The following is a 22053-nucleotide window of genomic DNA, read 5'->3' as shown; positions in this document are numbered from 1 at the left end:
AATTATCTCCCTGTCTCAGAGGATGTCTCTGGATAAACCTGGAACAAGAAGAAATCCTCCTAGAGACTGAACTGGTGGAATCCTGTCTGACTTCTCCCTATGCACAGAACAGCATGACTTGTGCAGAATGGCTGTTCACCTAGGCTGTAGACACTAGACTAGACTTTGTAACTGCCACAGGAGACTAGAGTCTCTTTACAACCCCGCCCAGTGGCCTGTGATTGGCCAGGGCTGAACCAAGGCACAAATCTGAACTGCAGAGGGAAAAAAATATCAGAAAAGCAATATACAGATTACATTTAAAATAAAATAGGGCAGAACAAACCAAGACAACCTGCCCAAACAATGGACAAATATAGAAATAGCAGCACACTCCAGGATGCTGCACTAGGATAATTGGCAGCTATTGAGAGGGACATTGGTTTACTGGGGATATATTTACATGTTATTGTATATTATTTAAATGTGGATGATGGTGTTTGTTATGGTAATGTGGTTAATTCATGGTTATTTAAAGTGTAAAATTAATAAATACCACTGTGGCCTTTTCTTCCAGCTTGGTGTCCGTGTCTTTTTGGGGATCAAGAAGGTAAAATGTAGGTTGGGGTTGGAAGTCAGGTTACAGACTATTTTACTAGTATAGACTATTTTACTAGTCAGGATTTAGTCTCTAATCTATCTCTTCTCTCTTTTCAACCCTTTACAATCTGCTTCCTAGACATTGCTAGAGATGGGTGAACCTCTTAAGATTCATTTCATGTTTGGGTGTTTGGGGACTAAGATTTGTTTCAGGTCAAGCAACTTCTTTTTGAGCTACAACTTAAATTGGCTTTTAAAAAGTGTATAACACTGTCAGGTCTCTGGGGAAATATCTACACAATTTCTAACCCTCTAAAGCAAACCAAAAAGTTATGTCACAGTGAAAGTGACATGTATTTTTATGGAAAAACAGTAAATTTCATGTAATAATTCTGGTACATTTCAGGGAGGTCTCACGCATCATAATTGAAATCTAAACCAAGCATTTATAATAGGAAATCTGATGGCCTGAGGCATCCCCACCCTTCTCCACCAATTGTCTTAGAAAGTGGTAAACAGAGCAGAAATTGGAGAAAGTGATGCCTCTTTGTTCAAGTCAGGTCCCATGCACTAAAGATGCACCATTTCTCAGATATACAGTATACTGTATATTGAATTACCCCCACATAGTACAGTGAGTTTGTGCAACATGTGTCAAACACATAAGAGGCCTGTATTTATATATTTATTTGTGCTTACTTATATGGCACCATCAAATTCCACAGTTTTTTTTACAGATATTGTCAATGTTGACCCATATAGGGCTCACTATCTAATTTCAATATGTCTTTGGAGTGTGGGAAGAAACCAGAGTACCGGAAGAAACCCATGCAATCACAGGGAGAACATACAAACTCCTTGCAGATGTTGTCCTTGGCTAGATTTGGACCCAGGACTCCAGCGCTGCAAGGCTGTAGAGTTAACTACAGTGCTGCCTATGTGTATGTGGTATATGTCTTCTGTGTGAGTGTTGTATATACATCGTGCTCATGTGTCCAATATGGAATATATTATATAACTGAGTAGCTTTGTTGTTGTTGCAGGGGGTCACACAGACTTCTTGGATAGAGGGCAAGTGTCCACTCCTGCATTAAACCCTATATGCCTATGTCACAAGCACATCAAAAACATTTTCAGAATCTGCTTTTTCTTCTCATGAAAATATGAAAAATGTTCATTGTTGCTCTGATTCATTGTTGTCAAGATTATTGTAAATCCATACTAGTCAAGCTTCCTCTTAGAAAAGTAATCTGTCTATAATGCACCAGACTGATTGATCTTTATTTCCAAACTCTACAACATGTCTCCACTTTGTGCCACTTATGGCACTGCTTGCCATCCATTACAAAATACAATTTAAACTCATCATTCTCAACTACAAAGCTCTTGACAATACTACATTTCCCTACATCTCCTCCCATATCTCTGTCTACTGCTCTACTACTACTTTCTATCCTTTCAGTAATCCAAATTTAAAATCCTCTGTAATCTATACCTTCTAATTCCATCTCCAAGATTTTTCTTAAGCAGGATAAATTCTGTAGAATGTGCTATCCCAGATAAGTAGAAGAATACTCCGCTTCAATAGCTTCAACCATGCTCTCAAACTATATACTGTATGGACAAATGTATTGGTTTGCCTACACGTTACATCTAAAAGATCTTTCATGACATTCCACTCTAAATCCATATGTATTTATATAGAGTTGACCTACTGTTGTACCTGTATCAGCTAAGAGAAGGAGGAATGCAGGGAGAATGGAATTGGTAGCCAGACATGATTGGGTTCACAGTGGCTGCCATTGGCTCAGCAAACTCTCCAGCACTCCTTGGAGTTGGTGCAGCAATAAAGGGGACTGCACTGTGGAGGATTTAGGTGATAGTATTCCCTGGGCACTTCCCTGCAGTAAGCCTCCATGATCCTGATAGTAGATGGTGTGCCCTTTATGGTGAATGCAGCATAGACTACTCATGAGACGATGTTGAACGGTGTAACATTTCATGGTTTACTTCCAGTAAGGAAGGTAACATCAAACAGCAAACCTCTACAACTAGAAGTACAGTTCTTAGGAACCACAAGGCTGAGGCTGAGCAATGGTACTCTCTGGGGTCAGTTAGAGTTCCCCTCACTGGTATAGTCTTCTCCTCATAAAGTGTGTTCTAAGTCTTCCAATTCTCATACTGCAAAGTGCAAGTTCCAAAATGGATGTCCACCCTGGTGGATTGTATCTATGAGGTTCATCTAAAATTGTCCTCTCTGTCATGCACACTGATTCCATAAACAAGATTATGGCCCGTCTCCTGACTGCACAAGGACTTGTAACTGACTTCTATCTGCCTTATCAGGTATTCCGGTCTACATTTCATTTCAGATAAGTGTAAATTAGTCAGTTCTTATCCCAATGTTCCACTAGGATGCCACAGAGAAAAACAGTTTTCACTCTTCTGTGAAGGCTTTATAAATGATATTGTAGTGTGTCTGTGGGAATTTTTGCTTATTCATCCAAAAGAGAATTTATGAGGATAGACACTGATGTTGGATGAGGCCTGACTTGCAATCCCCATTCTAGTTCATCCCAAAGGTCTTCATTGTGGTTGAGTTCAGGGCCATGTGCACATTAGTCAACTTCTTCCCTGAAAAACATTAGTCTTCATAGCATTATTCCTCTTCCACCAAATTTTACATCTGGCTTAATAAAGGCTGTTAAGGTTCTCCTGGCATTTGCCAAACCCAGATTCATATATAGAAGCATATTTCAGCACTCTAGAGAATATATTTCCACTGTTTCAGGGTCCAGTGGAAGCATGCTTTCAACCACTCTGGCTTGGCCTTGTGCTTCGTGATGTAAGGCTTGCCTGCAGCTCTTGTTAATGCAGAAAGCTCTGTAGGTATGAAGTGAACAGACATTTGGAAGTTCTTTGCCTCAGCCTTAGAGACCTTGCTGGGTGACTTTAAGTGACCTGCCACTTTGTAGATATGTTTCTTCAATGCTTCTACTTTACAATGATTCAACGATTAATTGTGGAATATCTACAGAGGAAGAAATTTCATGAACTGACTTTTTATAATGGCGTTATCCTATTCCAGTATAATGCTGAAATTCATTGAGCTCATTCATGTTTGTAAAGACAGACTGCAGGTCTAGGGGTTTCTACACATGTTGCACCAGAGCTGTTCATCTACTAGTAATACTACACTTCATGCACTTTATATACATACACTACACAGATATCAGTGCCTGACCCATTCAGGTTTATTTGTATCATTTTGTTTCATAAAGATCTCTAAAACATTGTACCAAGTGAACAAGCACTTTTACCTTTTGTTTCATCCCCATTGCCTTAGACTGTAAGCTCTTCTGAACCGAGCCCTCACATATGTATGAATCTATGATGTATATATTACTCTTCAATGTCTGTTTTCCTCTGCATATGCACCCTCTTATATGCCAAATGCTTTGGAATATGTTAGTGATATATAAATAACAATTATTATTACAACTTTATGCAGAAACAATGGGCTGCCAAAAATCCAAAGTGTATGAGGATGAATAGTGCTATGAACAATCGTTTGCAGCTACAGGTACTGTATATGTATCCATGGTAACAGACAACAATCAAAAACCATGTGGTCTGAACCTACAGTCATAATTTCTTCTGTCTTCTACTTCATTCTACCTACAGAAGACACAATTGCTTAAAACAGGGTACAAATGCCCTCTTTTTTTTTAATATATAAGAAATATACAGAACAAAGCACTCCATGTCAGGATCCCGTTACGTTACACATAAAACGCCCAATACAGTGGGGCAAAAAAGTATTTAGTCAGTCACCAATAGTGCAAGTTCTACCACTTAAAAAGATGAGAGGCGTCTGTAATTTACATCATAGGTAGACCTCAACTATGAGAGACAAAATGAGAAAACAAATCCAGAAAATCACATTGTCTGATTTTGTAAGAATTTATTTGCAAATTATGGTGGAAAATAAGTATTTGGTCACCTACAAACAAACAAGATTTCTGGCTCTCACAGACCTGTAACTTCTTCTTTAAGAGTCTCCTCTTTCTTCCACTCATTACCTGTAGTAATGGCACCTGTTTAAACTTGTTATCAGTATAAAAAGACACCTGTGCACACCCTCAAACAGTCAGACTCCAAACTCCACTATGGTGAAGACCAAAGAGCTGTCAAAGGACACCAGAAACAAAATTGTAGCCCTGCACCAGGCTGGGAAGACTGAATCTGCAATAGGCATCCAGCTTGGATTGAAGAAATCAACTGTGGGAGCAATAATTAGAAAATGGAAGACATACAAGACCACTGATAATCTCCCTCGCTCTGGGGCTCCACGCAAAATCTCACCCCGTGGGGTCAAAATGATCACAAGAACGGTGAGCAAAAATCCCAGAACCACGCGGGGGGACCTAGTGAATGAACTGCAGAGAGCTGGGACCAATGTTACAAAGCCTACCATCAGTAACACACTACACTGCCAGGGACTCAGATCCTGCAGTGCCAGACGTGTCCCACTGCTTAAGCCAGTACATGTCCGGGCCCGTCTGAAGTTTGCTAGAGAGCATTTGGATGATCCAGAAGAGTATTGGGAGAATGTCCTATGGTCTGATGAAACCAAACTTGAACTGTTTGGTAGAAACACCACTTTTCGTGTTTGGAGGAAAAAGAATACTGAGTTGCATCCATCAAACACCATACCTACTGTAAAGCATGGGGGTGGAAACATCATGCTTTGGGGCTGTTTCTCTGCAAAGGGGCCAGGACGACTGATCCGGGTACATGAAAGAATTAATGGGGCCATGTATCGTGAGATTTTGAGTGCAAACCTCCTTCCATCAGCAAGGGCATTGAAGATGAAACGTGGCTGGGTCTTTCAACATGACAATGATCCAAAGCACACTGCCAGGGCAACGAAGGAGTGGCTTTGTAAGAAGCATTTCAAGGTCCTGGAGTGGCCTAGCCAGTCTCCAGATCTCAACCCTATAGAAAACCTTTGGAGGGAGTTGAAAGTCCGTGTTGCCAAGTGACAGCCCCAAAACATCACTACTCTAGAGGAGATCTGCATGGAGGAATGGGCCAACATACCAACAACAGTGTGTGCCAACCTTGTGAAGACTTACAGAAAACATTTGACCTCTGTCATTGCCAACAAAGGATATATAACAAAGTATTGAGATGAAATTTTGTTACTAACCAAATACTTATTTTCCACCATAATTTGAAAATAAATTCTTACAAAATCAGACAATGTGATTTTCTGGATTTGTTTTCTCATTTTGTCTCTCATAGTTGAGGTCTACCTATGATGTAAATTACAGACGCCTCTCATCTTTTTAAGTGGTGGAAGTTGCACTATTGGTGACTGAGTAAATACTTTTTTGCCCCACTGTAAATCCTTTTCCCTTTTGGTTTTGGGCTCACCTTATGTGGTTGGGAACAGTCACAACCACTTCAACTGCATGGTAAAATAAATGGTGAAGGCTGCTCAGGTCTGTCTCTCCTTAGGAATCCTCTGGACTCCAAGGTACAACAAATTGTATCAATTGTATCAAAAATCTGTAACATACAATGTATGTGTTGGGTGATAGAGAAAACCACTAGCGCTCCTCACTAATAGTCAATATAGTGAAAAAAGGCTGAGTTTGTTTGACAATTTTCAACCAACTGTTACATCAGTGATATATTTAATAAATATAATTAAAAATATGAAAATAAAAGATACTGAATAGCTTACAAAGATAACGCGTTTCAGGTTTCACAAGATGTGAAGGACATCATATAGTCCACACAAATTAAGAGTTTCCCAGGAATGTCTCTGCCAGTTTACAACACTCCCTAAGCATTTATGGGATCATCTGTCATGCCAGATTTGGCAACCTATGAGTGTGCAGGGTCTGCAGGCACAAATGTAACGTCTGTGGACAAATGTTCTGTAGGATACCATACGACCTCCTTGGCCAACCGGATCTCATCTTGCATCCAAACTACAGGTGGCTCAACAGGCTAGAAAGTAGAACTCTAAACTCCTTTCAGTTGTATAGTTTTCCTCAATAAACCTAACCATTTTGTGCTAATATTACATATTATAATAATAATATTATATTAATAAATTACATATATCCTCTATAATTCACACATAGAAAGTTTCATTCCATTCCATCAATTCACTTTTGGTGTGTTATATTTTTTTGACAATGTGTGGATCCTGCAGACACAGAAGTTTATTTGTAGGAGATGTGAAGATTACCATCACATCTAAGTGCTAAGGCCATCCTGTTTATTATGACTTCGCGTGATATAACTGTGTGCATATCATATCTCAGTAATATCTTTGATTAAAATGTTGTGTTTATTTTCCCATCAGTGAAATCTTTAGCAACTGTCTCTAATCTGTGACATTATCCCTGTTCTGTTACATCATGGTGTACATTATTCCCATATTGGGACATCACTGTATGTATTTTCTATAACTTTACAGTTGGTATAATTTATATTTCTTATCCGTATACTCTTATTTCTGTATAAAAAGGCTTTGGACGTTATCCCTGTATAGGGATATATTGTGATCCTGTCACTGTGTGCATCATCTCTGCATTATGAATTACTGTAACTATTATTCCTGTACTAGTACTTTAAGATGTATCCTTGTGCTGAGATATCACTATCTTTATTATCCCTATGCTATGGCATCACTAATCCTTTAAGTGCAGTATCACTGTGTGCATTATACATATGGCATAACATATCACGCAACTATAAGGCATGTTCACATCTGTGCTGGAGTCTTCGTTGGAGAAAATCCTATAGCACTCCACACATTCGCAAGATTTTAGTGAGGGAGCTGGGATGCAGGTATAGCACACAAGGCTGCCATCAGAAATTTTAGGTCCAGTACTGGCAAAATTTTTGGGCTCCCCTCCTCCCCAATGTATCTTACAGTTTCCTGTCCTGTGGCTCCCACACAGTTTATATAATGCTCCTCATTTCTCCCCACACAGTATAATGTTCCCAGCCCTTCCCACAAAGTGTATAATGCTCCACAGTACCCCCATAGTATAATTCTCCACAGCAGCCCCACACAAACCCTACAGTGGCCCCATAAAGTATAATAGGCTCTCCACAGTGCCCCCCATATAATGCTCCGCAGAAGCCCCATCCAGTATAATAAGCTCCCCACCGTACCCCTCAGTATAACGCTTCACAGTGGCCCCACACAGAATAATATGCTCGCCAGAGCCTCAAGCCGCTTTAGGTGAACCCCTCGAAATTTGTTTTGACAAATATTTGTGAGGTTCGGCTCTCTGGTTAGTTTTGGCCTCAGCAGTCATGTGAAAGGCGCTGATGTTATGATACCAGAGCGTCCCCCTTAATTCAGATTAGTCTGACCCTTATGTCCTTAGTAAAATCATGCGATCTGTCACTTATAATATTATGTACAGTAACATACTCCTATATAGAGTCCCTTAAGAGTCCCTCAAACAGTTTTCCCACAATGGACGTTAAAATCACAGGTCTATTACCTGGGAATGTCCTGGAGCGCTTTTTGAAAACAGGCACCACATTAGCCTTAGACTGGTCCCTTGGCACTGTACCAGTCACAAGAGAATCCCTAAAAATTAAGAACAGGTATAGCAAAGACTGTACCTTGCTAAAGTTAATTATTTTTTTTTAGCTTGGTTTGGAAAATTTCTATGTTTATCCAGTTTAGTATATTGGTTGATGTATTACCAGCATTGGTGACCCCTACATCAACCACTCCCTGTTCTTCTGTATATACAGATCTAAAGAACCCATCAAATACATTACTTAGGGGACCGACCTGTTCTGATTTTTTTTTATTCATTTATATAATTAAAGAATTTTTGTGTGTGTGTGTGTGTGGGGGGGGGTTAATTTTGCTTTCCATAGCCACCAGCCTTTGTATTTTAGCTGCAACAAGTTGATGAACTTAACCTACTTAGCAGATGATATAGTACCATGACCCCAGTCAATATCCGGGTAGTTAACATCACCCATAAATCTACCATTTATCCTGTCATCAGTGCCTATATGGACCATGACAGCCAGAATTTCCCCAGTCCTTTACAACAATTTGTTCAAGTGTTTCACCAAAACCTGGCACCAGGGAGACAGCAAACCATTCTGTCGACTGTTCCTGGTGACCAAATTATTCTACCTTCCTGATTATATGGCTGTTAGGGAGAGCAGAATTGCCAGATATCTTCACATCATCACCCAACTTGACAATTTTGTTTGGATGAGCAGAAACAGGAGTGGCCTTCCTTTTCTTAGAGCCCCTCCTACCGCTTCTATCTGTATCCACCTAGCTCCTTGCTTGGTCCTCCTGATGTCCCTCCAGCTCTCCAACCTCCATATCTAACCCACTGACTGCTTGCTCTGTGAGCAGCACGCTGTGCTCAAGATTGTCAATCGCCCTCAGTGTTGCATTCTCCTCTTCCAGATCTCTAATTTGAGATTACCGTTGGCAAGATGATGAGATCTGCCACAGCAGTATTTACCCTGGAACTCTTGCTCCAGCAGTGCATACATATGAGATACTCTGTACTGAAGTAAACATCCAATCTTTGTAATAATTTATGTCCCATCATTGATCGTCAGCCACTGTCTCCTTCATTTGCAGAAAAGCCTAGACTGCTACGGGCTGGATTTGTAATGTCTTTACAAATTAATCCAGGTTCTGATTGACACTAACAGGTCAGCAATATGTATGTGTTGAGGATATGTGTTGCCTCTTATGGCAGGGCTTCCAACTGGCACTTCAGTTGTATAATGTTTGCCCACACACACATGATGGGTTCCCCCAGGAATGTTTCCACCAGATTCCAACACTTTGTTGACCTGCCATGTTGCCAATCATGTATTTATGGGAGCATCTAGTACTCCAGCTTCGACAACCCAAAAGTGTGCAGGATCTACAGACTCCGTTGTAATATCTGTGAGCAAATATGCCAAAGCATTATACACAGAACCTGTATGGTTCCATGCCCAATTTCTCCTTTCACTCTAAAACTGTAAACACCTACATATACCATCATTACATTCACACGCAAAAGCTTTAATATGATTTCAATAAGTCCTACTTGGTGTATTTTTTTGTGTACATCCTGCATTTCATCTGCAATTATTTTAGCAATGCCTATACATATTATATTCACATCCCTTTAGTGAGCTGATATCTGCATTTGCTGCAAATAAGAAATGCAAAGAAATTTGGAAAAAGAGAAATGCAGTGTGTGAATTATTTATCAGAACTCTAAATTGCTGGCTCAGAGCACGATATTGACAAATACTTGGTGCCTGTAAGAATAAAAGAACAATTCTGTGGTTTCTCATCGCTCTTCAAATCAATACTGGAGTGTTCTGTAAAGTATACAATCGATAGACAGAAGGCATGTTTCCATAGTCTCCTTCCAGTAGCACGAATATACTCTTCTAAGAAATAAATATATAAACTGGTTCAGAAACCATAAAAAAAGCTGTATCAGGTCACTTGGCTCATAAACCGTTACATGACAAAGTATTTGTACACAGCTGTAATGCCATTGAGTTATGGCTATGTTAACGCCAACCATTGCTATGGCTTTAGCCTTCACTCAATTTCCTTGACTGGGCTAAGTTATATAAATAATAGACAATAAAGAACACAAATATATGTAATATTTTAGATATCTATATGTAATTAGCGAATGATTACAAGTATAGTAATTGTTTGAATAATTTCCCCACACTAAATGTCCAGTATTCTAAAGCATTTTATGTATATGCCAGTTGAACACATAAAAATGTCATATATTCTACACTATAAAGAGCACAAATCACTTTAATTGGTGCAGGCTGTGGGTATACAATATGCTTTATAAATAAGAATGGCAAAAATCGGCGGGGGGTTGCAGTGTCAGGGGCTATTGCATCATTCTTTAACCTCTGTCTTCATGTGCTCACCAGGAAGTGCATAGAGCGAGAGCTGGTTTCCATTTCATCAAGGGCAGAATGACTATATAGCAGGGGTCTCAAACTCAATTTACCCGCGGGCCGCTAGAGGTAGAGTCTTGGTGAAGCTGGGCCGCATCAGGTTTTCCCCAAAAATTTTTTTCTAAAAGTCACCATATTCTGACACTCGTAACTGTTTTATACTTCTGTGTACAGGAATGTATAGGGCGTCTTTTTTTGCGGGACCAGGAGTAGTTTTTAGATACACCATTTTGGCGAATTGCTTTTGCTTTGATCATTTTTATTCTAATTTTTATCAGAGGCAAAAGGGTGAAAAAATGGTGGTTTAGCACTTTTGACTTTTTTTTCCCACTATGGCATTTACCGTACAGGAAAAATATTTTTATAGATTTGTAGAGCTGGCTTTTTTGGACACAGGGATACCTAACATGTAGGTGTTTCACAGTATTTAACTACTTTTACATGTGTTCTAGGGAAAGGGTGGTGATTTTTATTACTTTTTAATTTTTTATATTTTTTTTAACTTTTTTAATTTTTTTTTTTTTTTTGCATTTATTAGACCCCCTAGGGGTCTTGAACCCAAGGAGGTCTGATCACTAATGCAATGCATTATAATGCTAATGCATTGCAATACATTGCAAAAAATCGCCATTTCTTTTGCAGGCTGCATGGAGCAGCCTGCAAAAGAAAATCACTGCTGAATGGCTGGGGAGCCTTTACAAGGCTCCCGGCTGTCATGCAAACTTAACTTTGGCCCTGGAGCATGCTCCAGGTGCCAGCGATCACCGGCAAAGTGGCGCTGCCCATGCGCTGCCGGGAAAATGGTGCCTCGGTCAGCTTTGACTGAGGCGCCGGAGGGGTTAATGCCTCCGATCGTTGCGGCACCGCCCAGAGGCATTAGCACTGGGTGTCTACTGTGTAAAACAGTAGACACCCGGCAGCTATGGCGGCCGCCCTACTCCCGGGCGGCTGCCATAGTTAAACACCCGGCATCCACCGGGGGCCGCAAACTTTTGTCCCGAGGGCCGCAGTTGGCCCACACGCCGTGAGTTTGAGACCCCTGCTATATAGCATGAATGAGAAAGTCACCACTGAGAAAATCAGGAACATTATGTGTATCACACACACCTTGAATGCAGGTTGAATTCATGGCCTGAGAAAGCGCTCCTGTGAGCGCAAAACGGCTGTTGCCTCCACGCCTATAATGCACTTTCTCCCTTCCTGAAGACTGTTTTTAATGAATATGCATCAATAAAGGATGATGCTTGCTTTTTTCTTCATTGAAAGACAGTCTCTGTCACAAAATTCATTTGAAATCGACAGATGGAAAAGTTCTGCACACACAACTTATTTCACCTTCTGGGTTCAGTTTTGAAACAACACAGACCCAACAGACCCAATTATAGCCAATGGGGCCTGCCGGGTTCTATATGTCACCACTATAAAGACAATGCTATTGTGAATCTAGCGTAACAAACATTTGGTCACTGACACAAGATTATGTTTTCCCCTGTACAGGTATTTATTTAATGTGTCTACATACAGGGAATGGCCTGCTTATGTGACCATGAAAATTAAAGGAGTTCTCCAGGAATTAGTTATTCATCGCCTATCCTTAGGATAGGCCTTAAATATCTGATTGGTAGGTATCAAACCCTTTAAGAGACTGGACAATGGTAGCTGTCAAACAGATACTTTTTGTCTCAGAAAGTGAAGGAAGGAAAAGTCAGGGGCATAAAAAGCTCAGTAAACAGATGAGTCAGAAATTTACTAATTAAAATGCCACAATTTGCCCCAGAAAACAGATAACATGCCAAATGCTTCAACTTAGTAAATGTTTTTGGCAACTTCTTCAACTTGTTCCCACAAAGGATGTACCTTAAGGCTAGTTCACACGGAGTGAAATGGGACAGATTTTGACGTAGAATCTGCGTCAGAATCCGTCTAAAAAAAAACACCTCCCATTGAAATCAATGGGAGCCGGTCATTTATTTTTTCCACAAGCGGTTTGTTCCCGATTGCGGAAAAAAGAAGCGAGCTGCCCTTTCTTCAGGCGGATTCCACGGCTGATTCAGCCATGGACATCCACCTCATGACATCTCCCTCCCAACTAGGTTCATTCATTTGGGCCTAATCCAGAGCGGAAAGCCGCGACTTTCGGAAGCCGCAACAGTTGCGGCTAGCCGTGGCAGGCACATTTTGGTCCGGATCCTGACGTGTCTTCCCGCGTCAAAATCCAGGCCATTTTACTCTATGTGAACTAGCCCTTACCGGGAAAGGGGCATGGCCTGCTAGAAAAGGTGCGTGAATTAAAATGAGATAATATGTCCAGAGTAATCCATGGTGTAAACTTAGACTAAACACTAAATGACGCAGACTTATTGCAGAGATTTGAGCAACTGCCTGATTCATGTAAATGGTTTCCCAAAAATCCATGTGCTTCCCACCAAACAACCCAATTCAGATTAACGGTACTAATTTTCAGTCGCAGAATTTTCTGCAACAAGTTTGTTATATGTCAATATACTCTAAAACTAAATTAGAAAAATATGTACAACCTTTCTCATTTGTTAACACATAAAGTACAACATTTGTATCTTTGTACATTTAGACCACAATCGTTCTGCTTTTACCCCTAAATGACAAGAACATGGACCCAGCCTGTATATAGAGGGGGACATACAGACATGCTGAGTACCATCTGGTAGAATGTTCTCTATCATGGGTTCAACATTTTTACATTGTGTTGCTATCTTTTAAGAACCAATTAACCCCACACTGCAAGTGGCGTGCAGAGTTACAGATGTCTGTATATCATATATACAATAGACCACCAATTACAAAGATGTACTACTTCTGTCCCAAGGCCTGCAATATGTTTTCCGGCAGGGTGTTCCTGTCACATGGAAGAATAAATGAGGTCTCATGATGTGTGCTGGCAGGAACACAAAAAAGCTGAGGAAGTGTTTCAATGCAAGTTAAAGTTTTCTGTACATAAGCATGGGGAAATGTTTGTTTTGATGAGTATATTGAAGTGCCGCTCCCTGCTAAATAATACATCTTTATGTTTGTGCATAAATATTCTTATTTCACTGGAAGTTTATAGAGACAGGAAGATGTCAGCAATTTTATACAGTTCTACAAGTTTTTTGTGGTCACCAGACAAGTGAATACAAATAAGAATTAGTCTGCTCAGAATCTCTTATTCGAGATAAAAATAAAAATCAACTTTCTAACAGCAGCTATAAAGTAAAACATTTGCAGACAGAAGCAGTTGTCATCGAAAGTTAAAGTTTGGTGTGAAGAGCAGAAGAGTTCTTCATTGAAATGTAGCCGAATATACAAAACTATAACCATCACATTTCTGCACAGTTGAATACAAATTTAAAGGCACCAGTATCAGTAAAAAAAACCATCTGGTATGCACTTCACAAAGACGAAATCCATGGTGGTGCTGCTGCCATAGCCAAACCACAATCAAGCTTTGACTTTTGACTACAGATACTTCTATCTGTATTTGTTTGCTGGTCTTTGGATACTGCAATATGATCACAGAATCAATATACCAGGCAAATTTTTTTTAATGATTTTGGCAGGAGGAGATGAAAAAAAATAAACATACTCACCTGTCCATGCTGATACAGTGTCCTCCCAGCGTTGTCCTGTCCTACGGTTTGGCTTTCTTCTTTTGCGGAAGTTCTCACCAGCTGTGACGTCTCATAAGAAGGTGACAGCGGAGTACTGGATTCACAATATATATTCCCCAGATTCGTGACATATGTGTTGTCCAAGGCGGTCTTGAGTAGAGCAGAGCCTGCACTTCAGGGCAGATCCTGGGAGTGGAAGGAAGTGCCTGGGTCTGTCCTGGAGAGCTGAGTTGTGGTGAGACCAAGCTGTGACTTGTGTGTTGTTTGATCTTGTGGCCAGAAGTAAGTCGCACGTACAGTTAGCCTTATTCAGTGTTAGAGCTCAGACGAACAGGAGTTTTGTTTTGCCTTTTGCCTGAAGTTAAGGCTGTATTTTTTTTTATTATTATTATTATTTGTACCTGACCTGACCTGTTCATGTATTTTGCAGTTTTTACTAAATAAACCTGTATGTACCAGATTTTTTGCCCCTGTCTCTGGTTGTTCTGGTTGTGCCACACCATTGCTGTTACCAAGCTACCTTCCCCACAATATATATATACAGATGTAACAAACTATGACTTAAATCTAATAACTTGCTGCAGTCTGAGGTCACAGAAGACTTTGAAAGCTATTTAAAAAGTCAATACATATAATATTACTACATTTACTCTCCAGGTCATACTATTATACACTATTCAGACTGCTATTAATACATATTTAGCAAATCAGACACTATTATTTGTGTACAGTTTGTAACTTTGTGTGTGGAGGCCCAAAGAGGACGTTAAAATATGTGGGGCATAAGAAAGGACACTATTTGGTATAGGAGTCCAAAGGTGACATAATAAAGTGTGTAGGACACAAGGGTGACATTATAATATGTGGGGGCCACAAGGGGGACCTAATACTGTGTAGGGGACACAATAAGTCATTATACCATGGGAGGCCAACAAGTGGACTCTGTGGGAGCCTCAAAGAGGATGTTATACTGTGTGGCGGTACTGGGAGATTTTATTCTGTCTGGAGGATACAAAGGGGTATGACGACAAGGAAGCTTTATACTTTGTGAGAGCACTAAAGGGGCATTATATTTTGTGTAGGCCACTAAAAGCACAAGGGGATATGGACAAACATATCTACCACAGCATACTGAATGCGCTGCAGATTTTCTCCCGCTTTCTGACGTCTGTACGGTGGAAGGTATGGTGTTATGTCAATAGTAATGGTAGCAGAGTGGACCATAGTCAGTTTTGATTGATAGACAAAGCTAATACACAATGGTGTCGCAGGACAGGGATAATATCACAGAAGATGAATAATAAATATAGCATTGCCACGGCCAAGTATCACAGTAACATCTGTGCACTTTCAATAATAAACTCAGCATCACAATACAAGGATACTGCACACGTTAGGTCAATAAAAGGATGTTAACCCCTCATGGATGAAACCTAGTTTGGTACTCAAGTATACAGGGATTTATTTTCATTTTGTCATTTTTTTGAAAGCTAAACTGTTTTACATTTTTCTGTTGTTGCACTTGTATGAAAGCTTGTTTTTTGCATTTTGATAGTTCTCAAAAAGATAATGTATATCCAAGAAGCTTCCAACAGCCATAAATTGATGACATTATGAAACATAGATTCCTCTAACCACTCACAGTAACCTTTTATCTAAATATAATCACAAATCATTACTTATTGATGTAGTTGAGAACCAACATAAAAATATGTAGTATGGATAGGACTGTGGCAATAAAGATAGTTGCCATTCTCATATACTCATACATTTAAAGACAGATGTACTCCAGTATGAATCCAGCTAAGGGTAACATCTACAAAAAGTTTGTATGATCTCCTTGTGTTTGCATGGGTTTCCTCCCAAACAAGAAATACTGATAAGAGAGTTTAGAATGTGAGCCCTATATTGTACAGTGATGGACATTTCTGTAAAGCGCTGCGTAATATGATGGCGCTATATAAGCAAAATAAATAATGCATAAATTGTCAGCTGTGGGTACCGCCTGCATTTTACTACTTATTGCTGAGCTGCACCTGGATTTGCTGGTTTAACAATGACAAGTGCGGCCCAGCATTCAGAGATAGACTGTGAGAGGCAAAGGCAGCAGCAAACTGGGATGCGCAGTTTGTTCCATCACCTTATTCTGAAAAAAAAGCATAAGAAGGAACAATGGCCATAACTCATACAAAAATAAACATTTTAAAACCCAGGGGGTCTGATCACTAATGCAATGCATTACAATGAACGCAAAATAAATAAATAAGTTCAAAAATATACATTTATAACTCAATACAAATACAGAGACAAATCGCATGAGTACGTATGACACGTCAGTGCTGCAAAAAGTGAACATATACCAGCTGGGATAACTGGAGTGGTGGAGGAGGTCAGTATAGCTGGGGGGGGGGGGGGGGGTATTTTATTTTTTTCCCCTTTCCTATTCTTGCATAATGTTTTGTTTGTCCAACATATTGAGTATAAAAGAAGAGGATTTATAATCCTGCTCCACATCATTCAGCTACAGAGAGATAAGATTTGAAACCACAAAGCCGAGCATTTTAAATGATCCGAGATATGAAAAACACCTTTCAGTGAATTATTCCATCAATAATTTAATGGCATTTCTAGAACTGGTACTAAAATCTTTAGCCAGCTCAATTACAGGAATATATCATTTCTTCAGGTTCCAGCATCTACTTCCTCCAAATGAGACTGTTCACCTGCAAAAAGACTAGTAAGTCCAACAAAGGAAGTCTGAAGGTGACAGTGAAATGTTTCATCGCCAACCATATGTGCAGATGAAAGTCTGTTACTCCTGGGCTACTAAGTTATCGTTTATTTTCCATTTCCCAAAATAATACAAGTAGATTACAGAACTGAATCAAATTATGAGCCCATCAAGACAAGCAAAAATATATTACATGGGACTCCAAAAAAGTTGCACGTTCTCAAAAAAAAAAAGTACTTCTCTCTAGTACTTTGAAAATTTTGAAAAACAATATTAAAATTTAACTTTTAATGATCATATATAAAAAAAATATGGAACTCCAAAAAAAGTTGCACATTCGCCAAAACAAAAATGGCAACAACGAAAAACAGCAAAAAAAGAAGAAATGACAAAAAAACAGTGGACAAACCTCTACATATCGATTCTACTTATGCATTTCAGAGCTTAAGCTCCTTACTCTTTCCATTCCAGTGCTATGACTAAGGTGCTTAAAGGGGTATTCCCACATCGCATACTCACCAGTCTTCACTGCTGTAAAATCTTCTTTCTTCCTGGTTTCTTGCGTCATTTGGTTTCATATGCAACCTGCCGTTTAGCTCCGCCCCCAAATTAGTGTGTAGCTCCACCCACCGCATAGCATGGGGCAGCTGAAGGGCCTGTGATGTCATCAAAGGTCCTCAAACCGAAATGAACACAATTGAATTAGCTAGCCTGATAACTGGGAGAACAGAAGACGAGTTCAAAAATGAAAGCAGCTCCTCTCCCCTATCTGAGAGCAGAAAGCTAGGTCACGTGGTGTAGACACAGGAATAGCTAGAAACACAGGCTCGCTCCCGTGCACTTAGCCCCTCTTCCCTCACCCTGAGAGCAGGCAGATACATCATTTGAATTTTGAGCAGATAAGTCAGGGCTGTGTCAACAATGAATTGAATAAAGTAAGATAGTGGACAAACAAAGCAGTTTTGCTGAAGCAGTGTATTTAGGAAAAGTCTTACATCCACATTAACAAGCAGTATAGATAGGACCCTTGTGATGGGACAACCCCTTTAATCCCTGAAACACATAAGCAGATTCAATATGTAGTGGTTTGCCTGCTGTTTTTTGTTATGTTTTCTTTTTTTGCTGGTTTTCTTTGTCACCATTTTTGTTTTGGTGAATGTGCAACTTTTTTTTGGAGTTCCATGTAATATATTTTTTAAAATATAATCATTAAAAGTTACATTTTAATTTTTTTTTTTAAAATTTTAGAAGTACTAGATATTTTTTTGTTTTATTTTTTCTAAAAACATAAATAGTTGAACTATACAAAAGTCAGAAAGGGTCATGCAAATAAGATATCAGGGCTGACTTTACATTGGACGGTACTCTTTGCTGTATCTTTCCAAAATATAGTATCATACAGTTCATATTAAAACAGATGGTGCCTAATTACACGTGCCTTACAGTATGTTGTCCAAATAATGACATATGTTGTCTTAATAAAGTTTTCATACGGTTGTCTAAAAAACAATGCTAAACAGTGCCACCACCTCCACAATACTCTTAAAAAATAACATGTTCAGTTCTGAAATGACAGCTCCATACAGCGCCACAATGCCTATGATGTATAAATACCATCATACAGTGCTTATATCATAACAGTGACCATATAACAGCTTCATGCACAGAGCAATCCAATACAGCATCTAAATAATACTTCTATATAAATTAAGACAGATGTACCATTGACCATCAAGGCAGCTCAGAGACTTAGTGGTCCAAAATGAAGCATTTTTCTGGCCTCAGAAATGTGTGTCCCATAAGGATGTCTGAGATGTCTGGCATTGTATACTTCTGTACATCTGCTCCTGTACCCCTCAACTGACTACAGCCTTCACAAAAGCAGTACCTCAGCTGAGGTTTATGGACAATGTCCTTCCTGTGACTAGGACACTGAGTGGGCTAATAGCTATTGGACTATTAGCCTGAAGTAGTACTTTTTTTCCCAGGTGTGACAAAAAATTTTTTGTCTGTCCCTAATTTTGGTCCAGTTGTCAAAGGATATTGAAATTGGAGCTTGGCAACCCTGGAAAAGGTTAACATCAGTCCCAGTACAGTTTGGATTAAGTAGCCTGAGTGTCGGGCTTATGCTATGAAAGTAGAAGTCAGGACTGAAGAGAGGGAGGGAGACAGCAAGCCCCGATAGACTCCAAATTTAGAAAAGTAATTACCACTTAGTATATATGTTTTATACTGTATACCTTGTATGGAATAGTATAGTCTACTACACTATTCTGTAATAAAAAGTATACTGACCTATATGTCGCCCTACGGATATGGTTGGTTTAGCAGCTTTTATATATGTACTATAATATGTACTATTTATAGCTGTATTTCCATTGTACAGGATATTCACCAATATATGTTTGAACCAGTAGCTGCACGTCTTTTGGTACTGTTATGTACACTGCATGATTTATTCTGGAGTAGAAGGTATGAAAAAGCAATTTCTGTATAAATTTTCATTTTACACAAAAAATGCTGACTTCTTTTGGCCTGGCTGGAGGATAAGCCTGATATATGAAGAGTCGCAGGCCTTACATCAGTCTTGATATATCCACTCATGATGTCTGTTATAGACTGCACTTATGGATATATCTGACTAGCATAGAAGGAAGGCACTGACCCTGCTACATTGTTTACATGGAAGTTGGGCCTTCAGAATCATCTCCTCTTGTGGTCTCACCGTACCCCAGACCAGCATAGTACATAAATTATACATACAGTACTTACTTCCAGCATAAAAGTTTGACTGGGTTGCTCTGTGCAGTATACATTAAAGATTTTAGGGTACCAATACAAATCAGTAACATGGCTCCATAAGCCAATGCATCATTCATAGTCACATTATGAGGAAATAATGTCTGCATCCTGTAGACGCTGGGGCCCGCTACAGCTGAATCATTTGTACTTTAGTTACACCAATAAAGCTTCTGAATTTTATCATCATTGACACAACACACAGGTCCAAAATTGCAACAAGTTTAGAATTCTGCCCATTATCATAATTCATATAAAACATATTTGATTTAATTTCCTGCTAATGTCAATGGAAGAATTCATTTTTTATCTCTTATGATATTGTTATCTCTTCTGATGAGTCTGTCCCCCATGGAGCTTAGTAATAACCGAAAGTGTATTGTGATGGATTATTTTAGAGCTTTATTGTTTTCAGAAGTTCTAAAAATAAAGGAATTTCACTTATATGAATTTGGCTAATATTTACACGTTGTATTGTCAAACAGGCCCCACACAATGTTCATCACACGTAAGCTGGAGCGTGTTACAGTTGTCAGCAATGAAATGTTTAGACTCCCATTATCAGACTGTTATAAAGGAATAATCTGTATAATATTGGAAACTTATGCCATGGAAACCATCAGATGGAAATGGCATATAAACATACAGAAGCTTTTCTATCTATTTATGAAATGCAATCCTTTGGGTGACACAGTATACTTATGCCAAGCTATTATTATTGGGAACAAGCTATCACTATATACAATTACTGTATCAAATTCATGTGCAGAGGAAATCAGCTCAATCTTATTACTGATTCTTAAGGAAGTATTACATTCTTATTCTGCACATTACAGTCCTAGTATCAGTGTATACCCCTCTGCTAAAAATTTTGAGATAGCGAACATCAAATACAGTATTTCAAAGGAAGGCGTGAACTTTACAAGTGCAAAAAAAAAAGTCAAATAAATGATTGACAAGTTTATATCATTGATAAATGAGTGATAAGGCTGCTTAGTGCTGAGTAGAATGTGTTAAACCAGTCTCATCAGTGATTTTAGGGAATACTTTACATTGACTTTGCATAGTATACTACAATTTGATCAGCCTTATATATCTTTATAGTGTGAACAATAAGAAATGCATGGTCAGAATATAAACAGACTATTGACCTGCGTATGAAGGATTATGTAGTATTACTGAATACCCTGGAGACAGGACAATTAAATAAATAGATAGATAGATAGATAGATAGATAGATAGATAGATAGATAGATAGATAGATAAGAGATAGGTTTATAGATAGACAGACATAGATAGATAGATAGATAGATAGATAGATAGATAGATAGGAGATAGATAGAGGGATAGATAGATAGATAGATAGATAGATAGATAGATAGATAGAAAGGAGATAGATAGATAGATGATAGATAGATAGATAGATAGATAGATAGATAGAGAGATAATGACTATTGTATCACAATGGATTACACACAACTCCAGAGCCTGAAGTCTCCAGCACTAACTGCACTTATAGTGATATTGGCAACTCCCTGTGAACTACAGCTAATGCCCCATACACAAGTGATCAGGGTGGGGCTGATGTCAGCAACAAACTCCATAAGAATACAAACTCCATAAGAATACAAACTCCATAAGAATACAAACTCCATACACCCAATCCCTAATACTGGGGGGTCCGGCTGCTTGACTCTCATAGCACTAGCTAGGCTCAGTCTGAGATAGTGAACTCACCAGCCTTGATTTGGTGCGTTGCAGGAATTCCTCCATAGTTAGTGGCAGGTTAATCCCTGAGGATGGCCGTCTGGTGGCAGCTGGAGATGCCCACACCTGATGCAGCTGGTGCAGCCCCCCACAGAGCCCCCCGACAATGAGTCAGTGGGAGCAGAGCAGGCAGCAGGAGCTCCCCTACTGATCTCCCAGGGAGAAGGCAGCAGCCGGGAGCGCGCATGGAATCTCTCCAAGGTGCTGAAAGCTGACACCGCGCAGTGCAGGCATACAGCTGTAACCCTTCACTGCCTGCAGCCAGGAAGGAGCTAGGAATGGACATGTCTCACAAGACGTCTAGTCTGCTTTAGTCTCCTACCGTTTACTCTATTCACTAGAGCTTACACTAAACAGACCTGATAGTCTTTTACTTCTCACTGTTGGCTCTCATTCAAACACAGCAGCATTCCTCAGGCTTCAGCGCGGTATGTTTATTCAATGCTGTCTTGTCCTGCACCTATAACACAGGGGCAGATAAACTAATGGAAATCCACCAGAATTCTGCATAAAATAAATGATGTTGCTCATGCTTTACAC

At 39.4% G+C, this 22053-nt stretch overlaps 1 protein-coding gene across 1 annotated transcript in view; it reads right to left on the bottom strand.

The window, feature by feature from the left end:
• PRUNE2 (prune homolog 2 with BCH domain) overlaps positions 1–21664 on the bottom strand; it is a 275764-nt gene extending 254100 nt beyond the window's left edge. Inside the window, exon 1 of the mRNA XM_075278140.1 lies at positions 21484–21664. Coding sequence (XP_075134241.1) covers positions 21484–21519 — 36 coding nt within the window. The 5' untranslated portion in view covers positions 21520–21664. The remainder of the gene's footprint in view (positions 1–21483) is intronic.
• Between the last annotated feature and the right edge of the window lie 389 nt (positions 21665–22053).

The sequence above is a fragment of the Leptodactylus fuscus genome, chromosome 1 (assembly GCF_031893055.1).
Source record: "Leptodactylus fuscus isolate aLepFus1 chromosome 1, aLepFus1.hap2, whole genome shotgun sequence".
Classification (NCBI taxonomy): Eukaryota; Metazoa; Chordata; class Amphibia; order Anura; family Leptodactylidae; genus Leptodactylus; species Leptodactylus fuscus.
Note: the sequence above shows the minus strand (reverse complement) of the source record. Positions and strands in the feature narration are given on the sequence as shown.